The sequence below is a fragment of the Ochotona princeps genome, chromosome 2, assembly GCF_030435755.1.
Source record: "Ochotona princeps isolate mOchPri1 chromosome 2, mOchPri1.hap1, whole genome shotgun sequence".
NCBI classification, from domain to species: domain Eukaryota; kingdom Metazoa; phylum Chordata; class Mammalia; order Lagomorpha; family Ochotonidae; genus Ochotona; species Ochotona princeps.
The window spans coordinates 26,971,802-26,992,167 of record NC_080833.1 but is presented as its reverse complement, the minus strand read 5'-3'; the positions used below and the strand labels follow the sequence as shown (position 1 = coordinate 26,992,167).

General features: G+C 58.6%; 1 protein-coding gene across 2 annotated transcripts; it reads left to right on the top strand.

Moving 5' to 3' along the window:
- Window positions 1–20,329, top strand: COL8A2 (collagen type VIII alpha 2 chain). Of its 2 annotated transcripts, XM_058660833.1 has the most exons (4): window positions 1–149; window positions 6,569–6,613; window positions 17,515–17,696; window positions 18,133–20,329. In XM_058660833.1, exons 3-4 carry the CDS (start codon window positions 17,531–17,533, stop codon window positions 20,049–20,051), a joined length of 2,085 nt encoding a protein of 694 aa, XP_058516816.1. In that variant the 5' UTR covers window positions 1–149; window positions 6,569–6,613; window positions 17,515–17,530; the 3' UTR covers window positions 20,052–20,329. The 2 variants fall into 2 exon arrangements, with proteins under 2 accessions (XP_058516816.1, XP_012784284.2); XM_012928830.2 differs by lacking the exon at window positions 6,569–6,613.
- The last annotated feature ends 37 nt before the right edge of the window (window positions 20,330–20,366 follow it).

The window sequence follows — 20,366 nt, the reverse complement described above, 5'->3', positions numbered from 1 at the left end:
TCCAGCGGCCGCGAGGGGCGCGGGCAGAGAGGCTGGAGCCCGGCGGTGCGGACCCCGACGACGACGACCACGACGACGCCCGCGCGCGCACCGCCGTCCCTGCCCGGAGTCCGCGCTACTCCGGCCGCCTCGAGGGCCGCTCTGGCAAGGTAAGGATGGGAGACGGGAAGCGGGCGCCGGCCCCGGGCGTGGGGAGAGGGGTTCGGAGGACACGACCCTGGCCGGGTGTCTCCCAAGACGGTCCTGGACAGCAGGGCGGGCGATTGCAACTCCGATTCCGGGTGGGGACGGCTTTGGCGGGAAGGCTGGGGCGCTAGGATGGGGGCGTCCTTCCCCTTCCCTGCCCCTGGCTTCCCCTGGCCCCCCTCCCGCCCCGGCAGAAATCCAGATGGAGTCTGTGGCCTTCCTGTCTGAGAGGCAAGGACCGAGCCATCAGACAGGGCGAGGTGGAGTTCAGGGTGGCTGGGGGCCCCACCTCTCCTCTCCAGGTCCCCCAAGCACCTGTGAAATGGGAGCATCACAGCGCCCTTGGCGAGGTTTGGGGCGGGGAGTAGAGGGAACTCCAAAGACCCTTTCTTCCCAACCCTGCAGTTTGCCATTTTTGATTCGCTGGCCATCTTCCAGTCACACTGGAAGGTTTTCTGCGTCTGCTCCCCAAGTCCCCCCACCCCCAGTCTAGGTGCCCTGTTAGACCCCACCAGTTGGAGAGACACTGATGTTCTGAAGAATCATCCCCCCAAGTCTGGGCAGAGGTTAGCTCGGCCAAGAGGGAAGGGAGTCCCAGGGTCCCCCTTCCTATAACAGACCCCCCTCACGTCTCTGTCCACAAGCAGGGACACACTGGGTCAGGAGGCCAAGCAAAGGACCAGGAGCTGCGTGTGGGGAGGGGCAGCTCCTGTGTGTGTGTGTGTGTGTGTGTCCACACACACGTGTGAGGCTCTCAGTAAGAACACTGAAGATTCCTCAGGGTGTCCCTGCCCAGTGCCCTGTCTGCCTCCCATGCCTCTTTTGACCCTCCCCTGTGGCTGTGGCTGAAGCAAAGGGGTCCTCCAGTGGTGGGCATCTGGGGTGAGGCTATGGGGCTGGGCTGGCCTGATGATTAGACAGAGCCTGGGGTGCCTTCTAGGATAGAGGGATTCTTAGTGCCCTGTGTGGCTGGGGAGGAGTGAGCATGTGGGAGAAATGCCAGGGGGAGCCGGCGGTCCCGGGCATAGGTGCCCCAGGATGGCTGACAAACGCATTGGGCACAGTTACCCCCCACACCATGAGGAGAACAAACCACAGATACACGCACAGCCACGCGCAGCTCCGTGCCCTCCCCCGGCAGTCACACACAATCACACATGGAGTCAAACACTCATTAGACACACTCCTCTCCTGAGACACACAGTCCTGCCAGTGCTAAAACAGTGACAAGCGGCGTGTGCACGTGTGTGCACGCACACGCTCAGTCACTCCTGCAGACACACAGCAGGCCCCACGTGGCCAAGCCAGACGAACGAGGGCAGGGCAGCACACGCTGGCGCTGACATGCAGACGTGCGCACCGGGGTCTCTCTCTCCGGTTTCACTTTGTTCACCGCAGTGAAAATGAGTATTTCCGTTTCTTGGCTTGGAGGAAGGGAAAAGGGGAAAAAAATGCAATTGAATGATCTGTTAGCAAGAGGGAGGGGAGAGACACCAGACAGGGCTGTCCGCCTGAGCCCCTGCTCTCCACAGCTTCGTTGGCTCTAGGCCTGCGCCAGACTAAAGGGTGGCCCAGCCTTAGCCTCCCTACCCTACTGGCTTCTGGCCCAAGTTGGCTGTCCCACCCTGCCCAGGAGCAGGTGTGGGGCACCACTGTGGGTTACATAGATGAGCTTGTTTCATCTGTGGCCCGGGACGTTTTGAGTGGAGGTAGCAGAATCTCCCATATGGGGTATGGGAGGTCTCAGGGTGTCTGAGAAGGTACCCAGTGGGGAGGTACAAGGCAAGGCGGGGGTGAAGTGTGGAGTCAGGGAGCAGCAGCTGCAGAAAGTGAGCCTGCTGGACTCTCAGGGGTGAGGGGCACCTTGACAGGAATGGGAAGGGCAGGTGTGGAGGTAGGGGTTGACGCCACCATCTGTCCTGAGATCAGATCTCTGAGGGCTTTGTCCCGGGGAAGGGGCTGGTATTGGCTGCAGGGTGGTGTGACCCAGGCCTCTGTGGGGCTTTTAGAGGCAGAGAGACCATGGAAGAGGTTGGGGGGGAAGGTGATGGGGGCTGGATTGGTGGTTGCCATGGGGATGAGAGGATGAAAAGGATGGAAGAGTCATGGCAGAACCAATTGGCTGTGGGCAAGAGGAGAGGGGCAGGCCGGGATGCATTGGTGGCCACTGCCTGTCCCCAGAAGAGGCAGGTGCAGGGGACACGTGGGTTTGGGTCAGATATGAGCTGAGTGGGAGCTGGTGCAGAGGTTGGCCTAGAGTTGGAGGCCTGGGGTGTACATAGAAGCCTGGTACATGTGTGAGGTTAGGTGTGTACCTGCTTGGACCCAGACAGCAACCATGGAAGACATGTTTCCACAAAGAAAATTCCAGAGCCTCTCATCTCTGTGGGCATTTCCAGGGTGGGTGAGGGTGTGGACGGCAGGTCCCAAGGGAAATCATCACACACAGTGTCGTGGAGAACAGGTCTGTGGAGCCAAGAAGATCTGGGCTCCTTTTTGGGGGACACCGGTTGAAGATCTGCCTGGACCTGAGCCTCGGTTTCCCTCTATGTGAAATGAGAATGCTAATACTTGTCTCAGAGAGGTAAGGAGCAGGCCCAGGTCCTGGCTGAGAGGGGCTGTGGTGCCTGGCATGGTCACCCGTCTCCTGTTCAGTGGCCAGCACTGTGCTCTGATGGGATCCCAGGGCTAGACTACGGAAACCTGGTCCAGCTGCCATCGTCTGAGTTCTTCGCAAGTTCAGGGTGGAGAGGAAGCTGCTGGTTCTGCAGAGTGGGCCAGGAGGCCCTGGAGGACAGAGTCACCCCCAGGCCCAGGAGAATACAGCCCTCAGGCTCGGCCCCTGCAGGGCTTAGTGGGGAAAGGGCATGGAGACTTAACCCTGGGAATCCCAGTGTGCCAGGCACTGGAAGGGGGCAGGGAGCATTGGGACTAGCAGGCACTAGGGGTTCAGGGAAGAGCCCAAGACAGGAAAGTGGGTGGCATTTTTGAGTGACTAAGAAACTTTAGTGGGCTGGGCGGCGTGGCCTGGTGGCTAAGGTCCTCGCCTTGATCCCATATGGCTGCTGGTTCTGGTCCCGGCAGCTCCACTTCCTCTTTATCTCTCCTCCTCTCAGTATATCTGACTTTGTAATAAAAATAAAATAAAATAAATCTTTTTAAAAAAAAAAAAAGAAACTTTAGTTCCCCCTGGGCAAACAGGAGGGGACCAACCTGGTCCAGGAAGAAGGGCCTCTGGTTACAATAGTGTCCCTGGCTGCTGTGTGACCTCAGGGGTGTCTTCCTCTGAGTCTCCAGCTGCCCCCTCTATGAGACAGGCCGGCAATGCATGCCTGCCCCCATTCCCACCCCACGGAAAGCCAGGCCAGAGAGGGGAAGGGCAGCAGACTTGTTACTGCTCCCCTGAGAGATCCCTGAAGGCCGGCTGCCGTCTCCAGCCCCGGGCCAGTGTCCACCCAGAAGTTGTCCTTGTGTCTAGCTGCCTGCTCTCCCACTGTGCTGGCGGCTACAGGCTCTGCGTGGGCCCTGCGGGCCACGCTCCCTGACAGGCAACCACGGCTCAGCTCGTGGCAAACATTCTTTTCATAGTTCCTGGAGCACAGCAAATCCGGCCGCTTAGCCAGGAATGCAGAGCCCCCTGCTGCAGTGGCAGCAGGGGCTGTGGGTGGGGGTGGAGCCCCTGGATGGGAGTGGACAGGAACTGACAGGGTGTGGAGGATCGACCCTCCCCAGCCCCCAGCACCACTGGGAGCCTTGACTCCAGGAGTTGGGGGGCTGTGCTGGTCAACTCCAGGCTCAGCTTGTGACCACGCTCTGGGACTGGCCCCCCTGGTGGGTGAGGTGAGTGTGGGCACCAGCTGCCTGTCTGTAAGGTGGAGTTGCTAGTCCTGGTTTCACAGAGCTGTACTGATGCTAACGCACACCTGCTGAGTATCCCTGGTGCCCCATGTGGCTGTGAGTCCACCACACAGCTGCCCTATCTAGCAGGAATTACTGCCATCTTATTGATGAGGAAGCCAAGGCTGGCAATGAGTAGGGGTGCAAGCCTGGCTAAGACGCAGGCTCCAGAGTGCTGCTCCGAGTCCATCCCCAAGCTTCCCCTTGGTGGGGTCTCAGCAGTGGGGACTCCCTCACCCCAAACCAACGCCATGACGGGGGTAGCTGATGTTCACCTCATGGCCAGCAGCACCCAGTGTGGAATGGCCAGGTGGGGAGGTGGGCCTGGGGACCCGGCTGGCACCCTCCAGAGCCCTGCAGCAGGGGGCAGGGGCTGCAGACCCCCCCACACACACATCTGGCCTGGGATTTAGCTCATAGTAGCAGGCTCCGTGCAACGGGGAGATGTCACCAGAAGAGGGGATTAGGGAAGGCAGGGCTGGGGTAGGGGCAGGAGTTAGAAAAGTCTGCTCATGCATCAGTCAGCACATACCTACTTACCATCCCCCCGACACCGTTACCCCCTCACACCCCCACACCCTTGCTCTCTACAACTTTTGCCAGGGTATGTCCTCCTTGGTCCACTAGAGGGAGCTCCTGAGGTCCTTGCACTCTGCTCAGCCTTGCCTGACCCTGGGACTGAGCCAGGGCAGGTGGCAGGTGGCAGGGCAGGGTGCGGAGTGGGGCAGGGGAGGGGGAGGGATGGGCAGATGTGAGGAACAGAAACCAGGTCTCCAGGAAGGCCAAATGTAGTAGGCCTGAGGAACCAGGTAGCTGGGCAGGCCCGGGTGCAAATCCTGCCCTGCCAGCTGGGACAAGGACTGTCACCTCCCCAACCTCAGCGCTCCTCAGTCACAAGGGACAGCAGTTCCAGACTTGCAGGGTGCAGGAGAGCTTCATAAAGCAGACCCTGGGGCTGTGCCTGCTGTGGACCAGGCACTGGGGCTTCCAGGAGGGTGCGGGCAGAGGGGCTGTGAGGCAGCATCCGGCTGAGTGTGTGTGTGTGTGAGGGGGGGGGTCTCTGGTCTTGATAGGGTGGAGTCCCAGGCAGATCCAGCCAGCCCGCCTGCCCATCTCCCCCTTGCACTGCCCGTACAGCCCAAGCTTTGGAGAGTGCAGCTGCAGATCGGGCCTCTCCAGAGTGCTCAGTCAGCCTCTCTGTCCCTGAATTTCCCCTCAAGAAGTGATGAAGTGTTCCTGAAACTGGGAGGGTTCAATGCAGTGACCCCAGGGAAGACCTGGAACAGACCTGTGCCCAGCCGGTGCCCACTGAACGGCCCCAGCACAGACCTGTTTCACCTGTTCTCTTGTTCCTGCCGTTCCTTGTTGGAGTCTGGGACCCTCATAAGCCCACTGCGGCTGACTGTTCCCCACGCCCCTGCCTCCAGAGCCCAGCTCCATCCTCAAACTCATGGTAGGGTGAAAGGTTGGGGCCAGAGAAGCTAGGGTTACACTAGATGGTGAGGACCTGCCCCTCTTCCGCCCCCGCAAGGTTCCATCTGTCAGGCTGCAGCCTCAAAAAGTGGGGTTAGATGTCCCAAGCACACAGCTGGGGAGAAAGCCTCGCTGTCTGAGCGGCTTCACATCTGGCTGCACAGGCGCATGTGTGCCGAGGCAGGGCTGGGATGTCAGAGTTTCCATGGGAGCAGGAGAGGCCAGCAAGCAGCTGGGGGAGAGAGTGACGTGACTGCGGCCTCCCTGCCAGGTGGGCTGGCTGGCCAGCCCCTCCCCATCCACCGGGAGTCCCGTCTGGGTTTGGCCTACAGCCCTGGCTCCTTGGTGTCCAGCAGCGGGACCTTGGACCAAAGCTTCTGATAGGGGCTGGCTGCAGGCGTGGTTGTGACAGAAATGGGGACCTGACTCTCAGAGCTCTGGCATCACCTCTCTGGCTTCACAACTTTCCTGGGCTCCCTGTTGCTTGCCAGAGAAGCACAAGCCTTCTCACTTCCCAACTCCATGGCGCCTCTGGACTTGCTTCTAAGTGGCTTCCTAGTGTCTGAAATTCCTTTTTTTCTCTGCCTTTCAGATTCCTAGTCATCTTTCAGCGTCTAGCTCCAATGTCCCTTCCTCCAGGAAGCCCTCTGGGGTGGCGGGGACCTCCTAGCTCCTTGCAGATCAAGACAAGGCATGGGGTAGGGATATTTCTGTGACCTGAAGCTCATCCAGGAAGTGCCTGCCCAGCATGCGACCCAAGACCTCACATAGAGTAGGGACTTACCCAGAGTACCCTGGCACCCGGAAAGGACCCCCTCCTCCTGAGCCCTCCAGGTCGGGCACCCAGCAGGTGCATAGGCGGAGTGTGGGTGCTCCCTGAGAGGAAGGGGTCAGAGAAGCCGCCCCAAAGCTGGGGCCACAGTCTTAGCAGGCAATACCATGGCTGTGGGCGGAGGCAGGAAGCTTTCAAGGCTCCTGCTGTCTTCTCACTATTCCTCTTATTCAGTCATAGGCTCTGCCTCTTCTGGTACCATTCCAGGCCCCTGCAAGCTGACAGGTAAGCCACATGCTGGGGTGGGCCGAGGTCTTCACCCTGACCCCCTACCCTCCAGCCTGCATGAGGCCTGTGCATGATGTGGTCTCACCTTGCTCTCTCCTGCTGCAGCGGAAATCCCTCCCAGACCCAGGGTGTCCTTGCAGGCGGCCCTTTCTGTAGGTGACTTCAGCTCCTTGCAGCCCCAGCTTTCAAGCCCTGGCCCAACACGGATGCAGCTTTTTCTCATTTGTGAACTATTTCGCTCGGCTCCTTGGCGCGGCTATGTTTGCTTGGCCTGGCTTGGGTGCAGTGGCCTGGCCAGTCTCCCGCCAGCCCGGCTCCTCCCGCTGCTGCTGCCACCGCCGCCGCCGCCATGCGGGGAAGCCACTGAGGCCCAGGAATCTTGGCAGGCGTGGGGCGGCCCCGGGCGGCGGGTGGCGCTCAGGAAAAGGCTGTAAATGAGAACCAGAAGGCGAGGGGCTTCTGCCTGTCCCAGCCAGAGACCCAGGGGGCTGGCTGGGTCTTGTGGGGGACCCTCAGATGTGCAGTCCAGGTTAGAAGCACGAAGGCTGTGCTGCCGCCGAGAGGCAGACAGTGGTCACAGCTGGGGCCCCGAGTGCCGGGGCTGGGGGAGGCGGTTCAAGAGCAGCTGCCTGCCTGAGGTCAGGCCTCATCTGTGCGCCTGATTCATCTGCTCCTTCAGGGGCCACTCTGCCCTCCCTGGAGGCTTACTTGGCCTGGCTGCTCCTCCCACAACGGGGGCAGGGAGCCTGGCTTCCCAGCTTTGGGACCTGCTGGGCAGGTACATCACCTTCAGAGAGGGAGGAAGTCCCAGGGGTCAGGGAGGGCCAGGGAAAGAGGGACCTAGGAGGGCTTGCCTGGAGAGAGCAGGTGGGCATGTCAGAGGTCAGATCCCCCCGCCCCACCACCCTGCCAGCGGGAATGCTGAATTCCTGTGCGCTAGGCCACAGGTCAAGGGGAAGAGCTCCTGGAGAAGTGGCTGTTCTGCCTGAGCCAATCAGGGAAGGCTGCTTTGGAGGAAGAGGCACTGGGACTGGGTCTTTGTTCTGTTTTGTAGTTGTTTATCTTTAGTTGACACAAAGGTAGAGTAACAGAAGCAGAGAGAGCTGCTGTCCATTGGTTGACTCCCATAATGCCTGCAGCAGCCAGGCTGGGCCAGGCTGAAGCCAGGTGCCAGGAACTCCATCCACATCTCCCGCATGGGTGGCAGGGGCCCCAGGTGCTGGAGCCATCACTGGTGCCTCCCAGGGTGCACTGTAGCAGGAAGCCGGATCTGCAGCGGGGAGAGCTGAGACTGGAAGCAGGCACTGTGACAGAACATGGGGCATACACTATGCCACCCACCTGCTCCTGGGCTGGGTCTTTTATTTGTTTATTTGAAAAATGAAGAGTGTGTGAGAGATCTTCCATTACATAGTTTACTCTTCAGGTGGTTATAACAGCTGGGTAGGGCTGAAGCGCTGTAGCTGATGCCAGTAACCAAGAACTCCATCCAAGTCTCCCACGTGGATTGCAGGGACCAGCTACCTAGGCTGTCTGCCACTGCCTTTGCAGGTGCGTTAGCAGGGAGCTGGGTTGGCAGCAGGGCAGCTAGAATTTGAGCTGGCACTCCTATATGCAATGTTGGTGCCACAAATGAATACTAGTCCACTTGTTTTTCTTCAACAAAGGGTCAGTTTCTTTAAAGATGTATTTATTTTTATTATGAAGTCAGGTTTACACACTGAAGGAAAGACAGAGAGAAGGATCTTCCATCTGCTGGTTCATTGCCCAAGTGGTTGCCACTGCCGGAGCTGAGCTCATTTGAAGCCAGGAGCCTCTTCCCAGTCTCCCATGTGGCAGCTAAGCCTGGGGTAAGACCAGACCCAAACCAGGAGACTGGAATTCCATTTGGGTCTCCCATGTGGGTCAGGGACTCAAATACTTGTGCCTGCTGTTTCTGAAGATGCACACTGGTACCCAGAAGCAGAGAAGTGGGGACCCGAACTGGTGCTTTGCGATGTGGATGGCCCAAATGGTGGCTTTCTCACTCATTACAGCACTGGGCAGTTTTTTTTTTTTTTATTGGAAAGGCATATCATATTCACAGAGAGAAACAGAGATAAAAGATCTTCCTTCTGCTGGTTCACTCCCAAATGACCACAGTAGCCAGAGCTGAGCTGATCCAAAGCCAGGAGCCAGGAGACTCTTCTGGCTCTCCCACATGAATGCAGGGTCCCAAGGCTTTGGACCATCCTCTGTTGTGTTCTCAGGCCATAAGCAGGAAGCTGGATGGGAAGGATTAACCGGAACATGAACTGCTGCCCATATGGGATGCTGGTGCTTGCAAGGGGAAGGATGAACCAACTGAGCCCTCACGCTGACCTCTAAGCAGGGTCTTAAGTGAAGAGACATGTATTTATTTGAAGGATGAGGGAATAAAGGGCAGGGGGGCAGAGAGCATCATACAGGCCTCACCCCTATGTTTAAATGGGTTTGTGATCCTCAAGTCAGAGAGCACAACCCAGTTTGTGGGCGCAGAACCCCCAATGTCACCGTCATGGTCCAGTGGGGACATCCTGATGTCATCCAAGGAGATCAGACACACAGCTGAGCTGAGCCAAGCAGGTGGACCAGCAGGGCGACCTTGCAGAGGGCCCAGCGAATGGCCAGCAGCTTAGCAGAGCAGGCGGACCGGCAGGGCGGCCTCTCCGAGTACGCGGGAGGAGACAGAGATGGGAGAACAGACGAGGGGATGGTGACTCCTAAAGCGATGTCTGCAACCCAGGCAGGTGAGAAGTGGGACGTGGAGGAAGGGACCAGGACGGACAGAGCACCTTTTGGTGCCCTCACTGAGCAGCCCCCGCCCTCCTGGCACCCACACTCAGACCCGGAGCAGGTTCTTCTGAGTGTCCCCTGGGATGCTGTGGATCCCTTTACTCACAACCCCTGCTTTCTCGCTGGCCCCTATCCTGCCTGGCCTGGAGACAGGTGCCTTGAGTTCCTGGGGTGGGCGTGTGGCACAGCAGGGCAAGGTCCATCTGGGGAATCCACACTGCATATTGTAGGGCCTGGTTTGAGTTCCAGCTCCCTTAAAAAAAAAAAAAAAAAAAAAGAAGATTTGTTTGTATTTATTTGAAAGGCACCATTACAGAGAGAGAGAAAGGTCTTCCATCCACTAGGTCACTCCCCAAATGACTGTGACTGCAATGACCAGTATTGGGCTGGGCCAAAGTCAGGAGGCAGGAACTTCTTTCCAGGTGCCCCACATGGGTGCCAGAAGCCCAAATACTCAAGTCATCTGCTGGTGCTTTTCTAGGTGCATTAGAAAGGAGCTGGATGGAAGTGGAGCAGCTTGGTGTCCATAAGGGATGAGTGTGGCTTTACCTACTACCCCACAGAGCTGGCCCTACTCCTCTGCTTTTTATCTGGCTTCCTGCTGTCACATCTGGGAGGTAGCAGGTGATGGTCCAAGTGCTTGGGTGACTGCTACCCATATGGGAGGACCTGAATGGAGCTTTTGGATCCTAGTTTAAACCTGGGCCAGTCCTGTTGTTGCAGCCACTTGGGGAGTGAAGCAGTAGATGGAAGGTCTTTCCGTGTGTCTCCTTCTATCTGCAAATAAATAAATAAGTTTATTTTTATTGGAAAGTCAGATCGAAGGAGCGATAGAAAGATCTTCCATCCACTGGTTAACTCCCCAAGTGGTTGTAATGGCTGGAGCTGAGCCGATCCAAACCCAGGAGCTTCTCCCGGGTCTCCCACGTGGGTGCAGGGTCCCACAGTTTTGGGCTGTCCTCTGTTGCTTTCCCAGGTCACAGGCAGGGAGCTGGAAGGAAGTGGATCAGCCAGGATATGAACCAGCATCCATATGGGATCCCAGTGTGTGCAAGGCAAGGACTTCAGCCACTTGGCTACCGCGCCTGGCCCATAAATAAATCTTAAATAGCACACTTCCTCTTCCAGGAAGTCCTGAGAATTGCAGAATGATGTGTGACTGCTGAGTGCTCCTGTTGGTGTAAGGAGTCGCAGCAGAACGCAAAGCAGGGGTGATGATGGGCGGACTGTGGCAAGGAGCGGCCCATGGACAGGCACATCGGCAGCCCCTGGGAGCTTGTCAGAGTTGTGATGTTGGTCCGTCCCCCACACCACTTGAGTCAGGACGGAGTGTAGGACCCAGGGTGTTCACAACCTGTCACCATGAGTCTGACATTGGTAGGAGCTTGGGAAGCAGTGTTGGGCTCTATAGAGCAAGTGTGGAGGCTGGAGACAAGAGTGGGGGCAGGGTGCAGACTAGGCACGGCTAAGTGCTGAGAAGTGGAGGTGGGCAGCTGTTGCAGGCAGATGTGACGGTTCCGGGAGATGGGACTGCAGCTGGAGCTGGCAGGACATGGGCAGGGCAGAGTGAGGCCTGAGCCAGCTCTGTGACTGCCGAGTAGGCCGGGGCAGGGAGCCCAGAAGGAAGGAGGGAAGCTGGGTGCCAGGGTCCCCCAGGTGAGAAGTGAGTGGGGCGTGGAGGGAAGAGGCAATTCTTTCCAGAGGCCTGGCCCAGGCAGCCCTGGTGGCAGGGAGGAGGATGGGGGGTGTGTGAGGGGGTGAGGCATGTAGAAGCTGGAGATGGGGTGGGCCAGGATCCTTAGGGAGAGGAAGAGATGTAGGGGAGCCAGGACCCCTTCTTCTGAGGTTCAGGAAAGGCGGCTGGGAGATAGGAGGGGCACCCGGCAGGTGGCTGTGGGTAGAGGTTATGCCCAGTGGGTGAGGAGGGTATTGGCCTGGCTGCTTGCCGAGGTTTATAACTCAGTCCTAGCCCGAAGTCAGACAGGTTCCTTGAGGTCCTTCCACCGGGCCCTGGCCTGTGGCAGCTAGTCACATGGGTTCTTGCAAGGCCAGAGGAGGGACACTGCTTTGTAGCAGGCAGAGCTCAGGGCAGATCAAAGGGAGGACTTCCTGGCTGCCAGGGTAGCAGCCCTGGGCAAAACAAAGGAGGGGCTGGGTGGGGCGTACCACATGAGGACAAGGAGAGACCCAGGTCCCGAGGGATGAAGGCTCTTCTCGCCCAGGGTTGCCCAGGTGGTAGAATCCCAATGGGTGTCCCAGGAGGCTGCTGGGGGTAACTAGGAGGGTCACGGTTTGTGTCTGGGGTCCTGATGGGGAGAGCTGGAGTTAACAAAAGCCGCTCACCTAACAAGGTGACTAGGGCAGGGCCAGCAGGGCTGAGGGAGAGGGCTGGGGGAGTCAGGATTGGAGTCTGGGAGAGAGCCCAGAGCCGGGCTGAGCTAGCGGGACGGCGGAGGCACCCGGCGGGCGGGCGGGCGAGCGGGCAGCCTGATCCGCAGAAATGTCTCCACAACAGGAAGCGTCTCATAACATACCTGTGGTTTGGCCGGGGCCCGGGGCCGACGAGCGCTCCCCACTTCCCTTGGCTGCGGCCGCCGCCGACTGGCCTGGGCGGGGGGCTTGGAGCCGCAGGGGCTGCGCCCCCAACCCCGTCACCCCCATCCCGTGTCCCCTGCCCGGGAGCAGGGGCTCTCGGGCCCGATAGGTCCATCCGGGTTGCAGGACCGCACGACCGCTGATGAGGCCGGGCTTGGGGGTGCAGGAGCCTGCAGCCCCTCTCTCGGTTGTGGGGTGGGGGGTGCTTCTCTCCGCTAGTTCCTCTGTGAACTGGGCCCCCTCTGCTGGTCACGCGCGGGACAGACGCTGGTGGCGTGGCGTGGGAAGGGGCGCGTGGACCCGAGACCCCCTTTTCTCCCGGGCCTCTCCGGGGGAAGGAGAGGGGTTCCCTTGCCCTTGGGCCCCCTCCCCACTCCGCCCTGGTTGGAAGACCCCGGCACCCCCTCCCTGCTCGCGGCAGCCCGGGGAGGAGGCCCAGGCTGCCTCAAAACGCTGACTTGGCCGAAAGGCTGTTTTACAGGCTCGGTGGTGGAGGGGGGGGGTGCATCCCGGTGGTGGAGGACTCGCAGCTGTCCAAACACCGCATCCACCCCGTGGCCGCCCCCGGCAGGCCTCTGAATCGGTGGCGCCTGGCTCCCGGATGTAGTGCTTCTGCCAGCCCTGCCCCTACCAGAGAGGGTGCCATCCTGCCCAGGATCACACAGCCAGCCGAAGGCAGCAGAGCTGGGCCAGAGCCTGGCTGGGAAAGGGAGGGTCTGGCCTGACACCCAGCTTGGCCACCCTTCCCCACCCTGGGGGAAGACAAGAGTCAATTGTTCTCTTTACACCACCATAGCTAAAGTGCTTGGAGGCCCAAGTCCCCAGCTCTTAACTGTGCCGGCCCGGATGAGCCTTCCCAGCCTAGGGAAAGGGGGGGCCCTGGTTGGCTGTGACCTGTACTGGGAACTTCCACAATTTTGAGGAAAAGCAAATTAAAAGATCGATTTATTTAGGTGCAAGACATTTGAAATCCCCCCATCAGCTTTTCATCCGTGCATTTTCCATGAGCTCCTAAGCATGGATTCAGACATCTGTCTTTTGCACTCACCTGAACTGAACCCGGAATTCTATTTTCCATGAACCTTCTTGACATGCCCTGGTCTATGTGCCATCTGTGGAAAGGACCTGGTGACGGAAACTTGCCCTTTATTTCAGTGTGTATATATTTGAAAGAGAGAAGGAGGGAGGGAGAGAGGATATCGCCTATCTGCTGGGTCACTCCCCACATGGGTGCATGGGACTGGGCTGAGTCAGGCATAAGCCAGGAGCCTGGCTCTCCATCAGGCTCTTCCTTGTGAGTGGCAGCAGGGCTGGGCCATCTTCTGCTGCTTTCCCAGGCAGTCGCACTGGAAGTAGAGTGGCCAGGTCTTTGATTGTGGCTCCCATGGGATGCTGGGCTTCACCGGCTGCAGCACCTTGCTGCTGGATGTCATGTTGTTCAACCCTGTGTGCTATGCTTGGGGTGGAAGGGTGGGGGTGTGGCAGAGAGTGAGTGGCGGAGCCTTGTGCCAAAGCTGTGAGGGAGGTGGAGGGCAGGAGGGCTCAGGGGTTTAGGCAACCCAAGGTTCAGGGCCTTGTGCTTGGTCCGGGGCCATCCTCCCACACCTGGCATGTTGGTCCACCCTTCTCCTCACCAGGAACTCACCTCCACACGTGCCTGCCTTACCTGCAAGGGTAGGAGGGAGCCTCCTGCTCACTGCCAGAGCCCCCCATCCCTTCCCTCCTGGTCCATCTTCCCTCCCTCCCTCTCCCATGGCTGCCTCCTCCTCCTCCCTCATACCTGTTCCTGACCAAACTTCACCCAGCTCTACCACCTGGCCCGCATCTCCGTGGCTTTTCCACTCGTGGCGTCTTGTGTCCTCTGCAGAGTGGGGGCCCATGATAACTCTCCTCCACACACACACCCTGTTCCCTGCCTACTGTGGTCATGCCTCACCCTGGGTCCTCTTCTAGCTGCTCACTCCCAGAAACACCTGCTGTGAGGGTCTGCGGGGGATCTTGACCTCAGCTAGGGTCAAGTTTTTAGGGAGCTGCAGGCGGCTGGGTAGGGATGCCCTTGAGAGGGTTACAGAGGATGAAGGAAAGGTGGCAGCTCCCTGGGGCCTGCCCATGGCACCTGCCTATGCTCCCAGCTCCTCCCACCTGCACCTCCACGAGCCCTGTGGAGCTCACACATCCCAGTTTGTACTGTGTCCTTCTGGAGTGGTGTCATGACCTTGGCCCTGGCCCGCAAGTGACTCCCTCCTGACCCTCTGCTTCCTGCTGCATGCTCTTCCCCCTTGCACCTGCTGCCCAGCTCTCTGCCAAGAACCACCTACCAAGAACACCTTACCAAGAACTCTGGGGAGAAAGAGTGTGAGCAACTTTCTCCCCTCAGCTCAGCCCTGCACTGTTTAGGAGAGGTGAGTGAGGGGCTGCGGCTCAAGAGTTTGGTTCCACTTGTGGTGGTGTTTGGTACTAGGTGACAACCCTCCCCCCTCCAACTTCATCATTTCTCAAGCAGGGATATTTTGTCTCACGGGAATATGACACCTCAAAGGCATACTGCACCTCATGGGGCTGTCTGAGGACTGCCTGTACAGCATCAGGGCCTGGCAGGTGTTTGGCACATCACTTAGGGTGCTGTTAGGGATACCCTCATCCCATATGAGATTCAGGTCTCCTGCTCTGCTTGTGGCTCAGCTTCCTGCTAACGCACATGCTGGAAGCCAGCACTCCAAGGACTCCAGCAGTGGATCCCTGCCACCCAGGGGGAAGCCCGAGACAGAGTTTCACGCATCTGGCTTTTAGCCCAGCCCCAACTCTTGTGAGCATTTGAGGAGTGAACTGTGGGAGGAAAATCAGTTTCTCTGTGTCACTCTTTGAATAAAAATAAGTAGTAATAATTTTTTTAAAGATTTATTTTATTTTTACTGGAAAGTCAGAAAGTCAGAGAAGAGACAGAGAGGAAGATCTTCCATTCATTGATTCACTCCCCAAGTGGCCGCAATTGCTGGAGCTGAGCTTATCTGAAGCCAGGAGCCAGGAGACTCTTCCGGGTCTCCCAGGCGGTGCAGGGTCCCAAGGGTTTGGGCCATCCTCAACTGCTTTCCCCAGGCCACAAGCAGGGAGCTGGATGGGAAGTGGAACCATCAGGATTAGACCTGACAGCCATGTGGGATCCTGGTGTGTGCAAGGCGAGGACTTTAACCACTAGGCTACCGTTCCAGACCCTGTAACTGAAACTTTTATAAAAGCACGTTAAGACAAAATGCAGTTCTTTGTGGCCAAATGGGCCAAACTGGAAACCATAATGCTAAGGGAAATGAGCCAATCCCAAAAGGTTAAATACCACATGTTTGCCTTAATTTAAGATGATATGATGTTATGTATAACATGTTGTGTTATGAATGTTATATGTTGTGTATAAACTAAAATTGAAGTGTAGGTGAGGTGGTCACAGAAGGTGGCTGGGAACTCGCATTTACTTTTAACATATTGGTTGCTCATTACTATGTCAATTAATTCCATAATGATGTAAATTTTTGCTGATAGTATGTTGGAGCTTTCAATTGATACTCTGCTGGCTCTGTCTTCAGACCAGAAAGGGTATACCTAAGAAACCGTTGAACTTGACTAGACAATAAGATGCTGGACTCTATGTTTGGTATACGCTTGCAATGGGGGAATCTCAACTGAACTTGAGCTGTGGTTATGCAACAAGGTGGAGGAATCCACCATGGTGGGAGGGTTTGGGGAGGGGTGGGGAGAACCCAAGTACCTATGTAACTGTGTCACATAATACAATGTAATTAATGAAGTAAAAATAATAAATAATTAAAAAAAAAAGCACGTTAAGGGTGGTGCCTGGCAGGATTTGGCAGGCCTGTGTAGCCCCACCCACTGAGTCCAGGTGTCAGTCACACCGAGATGAAGCAGGGGTGTGTGCTGAGGGCAGGCAGTGGAGATGGTCCCTGTTTGCACACGATTGGGTCCCACGTCCCAGGCAAGATCCTGCCATCTATATCCCACTTCTATAACTATAAAAGGGAGCATCATGGGGTGAGCCTAGTGGCTGATGGAGAAGATGGCTTGAGATGAGCCAGGCACATGGGCGCCCTGGGGGTGGCAGGTGTTATGGGTATAACCGGCATGCTGAGGCTCAGCTAGGGCAGGAGATGTGTCCAAAGTCACAGCACAGGTTGGTGGTGGAGCTGGGATTTGAACCTGGAAGCTGGCCGTAGCAGCTCCCCAGACCTTCTTCAGAGTCCTTCCACCATTCTCCGTGATCCTGGGCTTCAAGGAGCCCTTGGCTGTGGCCCCAGACCCAGCTAGCACCAGGCTGAGTTTCGCTCCCCACAGGGTTCTGACAGCACAACCCTTTCCCCATCAAGTCCCACCTGCTGCCAGGTGTTGGAGCACAGGGGATGCTGGGTGGCAAGAGTGGAGCCTAGAGCAGATACCAAGGAAGGTGTGACATTGTTTGGATGTGAAAAATGACCCCCTCATTCAAAGACAGGAGCCCACCCTGTTCCAGGCATGCTGTGCTCCCCGTTGCTGCATCCTGGGACACAGACTGTCAACCTGCCTGTTTAAAATGACAGTTTGATTGCAGAATTCACAGCTCAGACACCTGCCCCATGTCAGTGTACAAGCCACTGTTTTCTCACAGTTGTGCAACCCTAAGCCTAACCAAAGTTGTATGCCAGTTAACAGGCACCCTCAGTTTCCTGTCCCAAGCTTGGGCAATCCCTAACCCACTCTTTGTGCTGGTGTTTGCCCATTCTGGTTACTGCATATGCGTGGGATCATGGCGTATGATTCAGTGCCTGCTTTTCTCACTTAGCGTGAGGTTTCCAAGATTGCTGCATGCTGTAGCTGTGCCTAGAATTTCTGCTTTTGTTGCTAAAGCACGCTAAACTGCATCGCTCTCCCAGCTGTAGCGGTCACTGCTTGGTTAAGACATGTGGGCTTCCTCTGCTGTGGGGGATTGTAATGGCATCCATGGGCCTGTGATGTGTTAGGACACTTGTGTCCAGCTGGAGTGGCTGAGCCTGAGTCCCCAGGGCCTGATCTATCTTCCTGCTAATGCAGACCCTGAGTGGATGGTCCTTGCCACCCATGTGGGAGACCTGGATTGAGTTCCCAGTGCCTGGTGTCCACCTGGCTCAGCAAGTGTTTAAGAGGTCTACCCCGCTGTGTTAGTCACTCCACCTGGCAATTAAGGGAAAAAAAATAAAAAGTCCCCACAAGATATGGAAGGGATTTCCAGGGAAGCTATAAGGAGGCCAGAACAGTCTGAAGGGCAGTTCAGCCATGGAGAGTGACAGTTAAGGACAAGGGATCTCAGGAGGTGGCAGTGGGGTGGGGCGCACGGGCAAAGCTGGATGCCACTCAGGCAGTAATTTCTGGTCTTGGGAATTGCTTTGGGATCCTACCTAAATTCGGATCTGTTGCCAACCCCTCTTCCCCCAAGGGTAGGCTTGAGAGCTCCATGCTCTTCCCCACAGGAAGCGCTCGGACACCATGTGGGGGCCTCCGACTTGGTTGCTGTTGCTGTTGCTGCTGGGGTGGGGGCCACAGGCAGCTTGTGGCGGCGGGGCAGCTGGCTACGCGCCTGTGAAGTACGTGCAGCCCATGCAGAAAGGACCTGTGGGGCCGCCCTTCCGTGAAGGCAAGGGCCAGTACCTGGGTGAGTGTCCCCTAGACTCCCCTTCCTTAGAGTTCCCGAGCCCCCATCATAGCTCTCCCCATATCCAGGGGTGCACTCAGATCCCGGAAGATCTGTGGGCAGATGTGGCTGGCACTGGTGTAGGGCCGGGAAGGTAGGGGAGACGGGAGGGTACTGGTGCTAAGGTGGGCCACGAGTGCCCCCTGATGGCCATTGCCCTGAGGTCTTTTGGGGATGCGCATCATACTAAACTCATGGGGTGGTTATGGGGGTGGGGCAGCCACAACCCCTGAGTGAAGATGCCATGCAGCCCACAATGTGGCCATGGGAGCAGAGTGGCCCACCCCGGAGAAAACGGCTTTAAAATCAGATAAGGAGCTCTGGGGGAATTGCTAGACGTGTCCTTTGTCACCTCTGTCCAGGACTCTGACTGTCTGCTTTTCTCTGTCTCCCTCAGAAATGCCTTTGCCGCTGCTGCCAATGGACCTGAAAGGAGAGCCTGGGCCCCCTGGGAAGCCCGGGCCTCGGGGCCCTCCTGGCCCTCCCGGCTTCCCAGGCAAACCAGGCACAGGCAAGCCGGGGCTCCACGGGCAGCCTGGCCCCGCTGGCCCACCTGGCTTCTCCCGGATGGGCAAGGCAGGCCCCCCGGGGCTCCCCGGCAAGGTTGGACCACCGGGTCAGCCCGGGCTTCGGGGAGAGCCAGGAATACGAGGGGACCAGGGCCTTCGGGGCCTGCCAGGACCCCCTGGCCTCCCTGGGCCTTCAGGCATCACTGTCCCTGGAAAGCCAGGTGCTCAGGGGATGCCAGGGCCCCCAGGATTCCGGGGGGAGCCAGGGCCTCAGGGGGAGCCTGGACCCCCAGGTGATCGAGGCCTTAAGGGGGATAATGGAGTGGGCCAGCCAGGGCTTCCGGGGGCCCCAGGGCAGGGGGGAGCCCCTGGGCCACCTGGCCTCCCGGGTCCAGTAGGCTTGGGCAAACCTGGCATGGATGGACTTCCAGGAGCCCCTGGAGACAAGGGGGAACCTGGGTCTCCTGGAGTTCCAGGCCCCAGAGGGGAGCCAGGAGCTGTGGGCCCCAAGGGTCCCCCAGGGATAGATGGCGTGGGGTTGCCAGGGGCAGCAGGGGTACCAGGGCCACAGGGCCCAGCAGGTGCCAAAGGGGAGCCAGGCAGCCGGGGCCCCCCTGGCCTGATAGGTCCCACTGGCTATGGGATGCCAGGATTGCCAGGCCCTAAGGGGGACAGGGGCCCAGCGGGGGTCCCAGGGCTCTTGGGAGACAGGGGGGAGCCGGGGGAGGATGGTGAGCCAGGGGAGCAGGGCCCCCAGGGTCTGGGAGGACCCCCCGGGCTTCCTGGATCCGCAGGGCTGCCTGGCCGCCGGGGGCCACCTGGGCCAAAGGGGGAGACAGGGCCTGGTGGGCCCCCAGGAGTTCCCGGTCTGCGGGGTGACCAGGGTCCTAGTGGCCTGGCTGGGAAGCCTGGTCTCCCAGGTGAGAGGGGGCTTCCTGGGGCCCATGGGCCTCCTGGACCAACTGGACCCAAGGGTGAGCCGGGGTTCACTGGCCGCCCAGGTGGCCCGGGGGCAGCGGGAGCACTGGGACAGAAGGGAGAGCTGGGGCTCCCCGGGCAGCCTGGCCTGCGGGGCCCCTCGGGAATCCCAGGGCTCCAGGGCCCAGCTGGGCCTATTGGACCCCAAGGCCTGCCAGGTCTCAAGGGTGAGCCTGGCCTGCCAGGACCTCCAGGGGAGGGCAAAGTTGGGGAGCCTGGCTCGGTGGGGCCTACAGGGCCCCCTGGGGTTCCTGGCTCCCCAGGACTCACAGGCCCACCTGGGCCTCCCGGGCCTCCTGGTCCTCCCGGTGCCCCTGGCACCTTCGATGAGACTGGCATTGCAGGCCTGCACCTGCCTGACGGAGGTGTGGAGGGGGCTGTGCTGGGCAAGGGGGGCAAGCCCCAGTTCGGGCTGGGTGAGCTGTCAGCCCACGCCACGCCAGCCTTCACTGCTGTGCTCACCTCGCCCTTCCCAGCCTCCGGAGCACCTGTGAAGTTCGACCGGACTCTCTACAATGGTCATAGCGGCTACAACCCAGCCACTGGCATCTTCACCTGCCCCGTGGGTGGCGTCTATTATTTTGCATACCACGTGCACGTCAAGGGCACCAACGTGTGGGTGGCCCTGTATAAGAACAATGTGCCGGCCACCTACACCTACGATGAATATAAGAAGGGCTACCTGGACCAGGCGTCTGGCGGGGCAGTGCTGCAGCTGCGGCCCAACGATCAGGTCTGGGTGCAGATGCCCTCAGACCAGGCCAACGGCCTCTACTCCACTGAGTACATCCACTCCTCCTTCTCGGGCTTCCTGCTGTGTCCCACATAACCCCTGGTGGACCCTGCCGCCCTGGCCTCCGCCTCCTTAGTGGTAGAGTGACCTTTTCAGTTACAGACAAGCTCCATTTAAAGGAAGAGGCCAAGGCTGCTGTGACCGAGGCCTTGGCCCGGGGTGACTGACTGGCTGAGACTGTGTGGAAGGGGCTAGCCTGAATTCCTCCCTGCCTTGGCCTCCCACCCTCAAATGATTGTGTAGTGTTGGGGTTGTACCCTGGATCCCACCCTGCCTAGTCTGTGTCAGTCCTGGACTTGTCTGTGGTGGAGCTCAGGGGGGTGTTAAGCCCCCTACTCCCATGGGAGACAG

Coding starts and splice junctions, on each gene's coding strand:
- COL8A2 (XM_012928830.2), top strand. CDS start 17,531: ATGTGGGGGCCTCCGACTTGGTTGCTGTTGCTGTTGCTGCTGGGGTGG. Junction 17,697..18,132: donor AGGCAAGGGCCAGTACCTGG/GTGAGTGTCCCC, acceptor TGTCTCCCTCAG/AAATGCCTTTGCCGCTGCTG.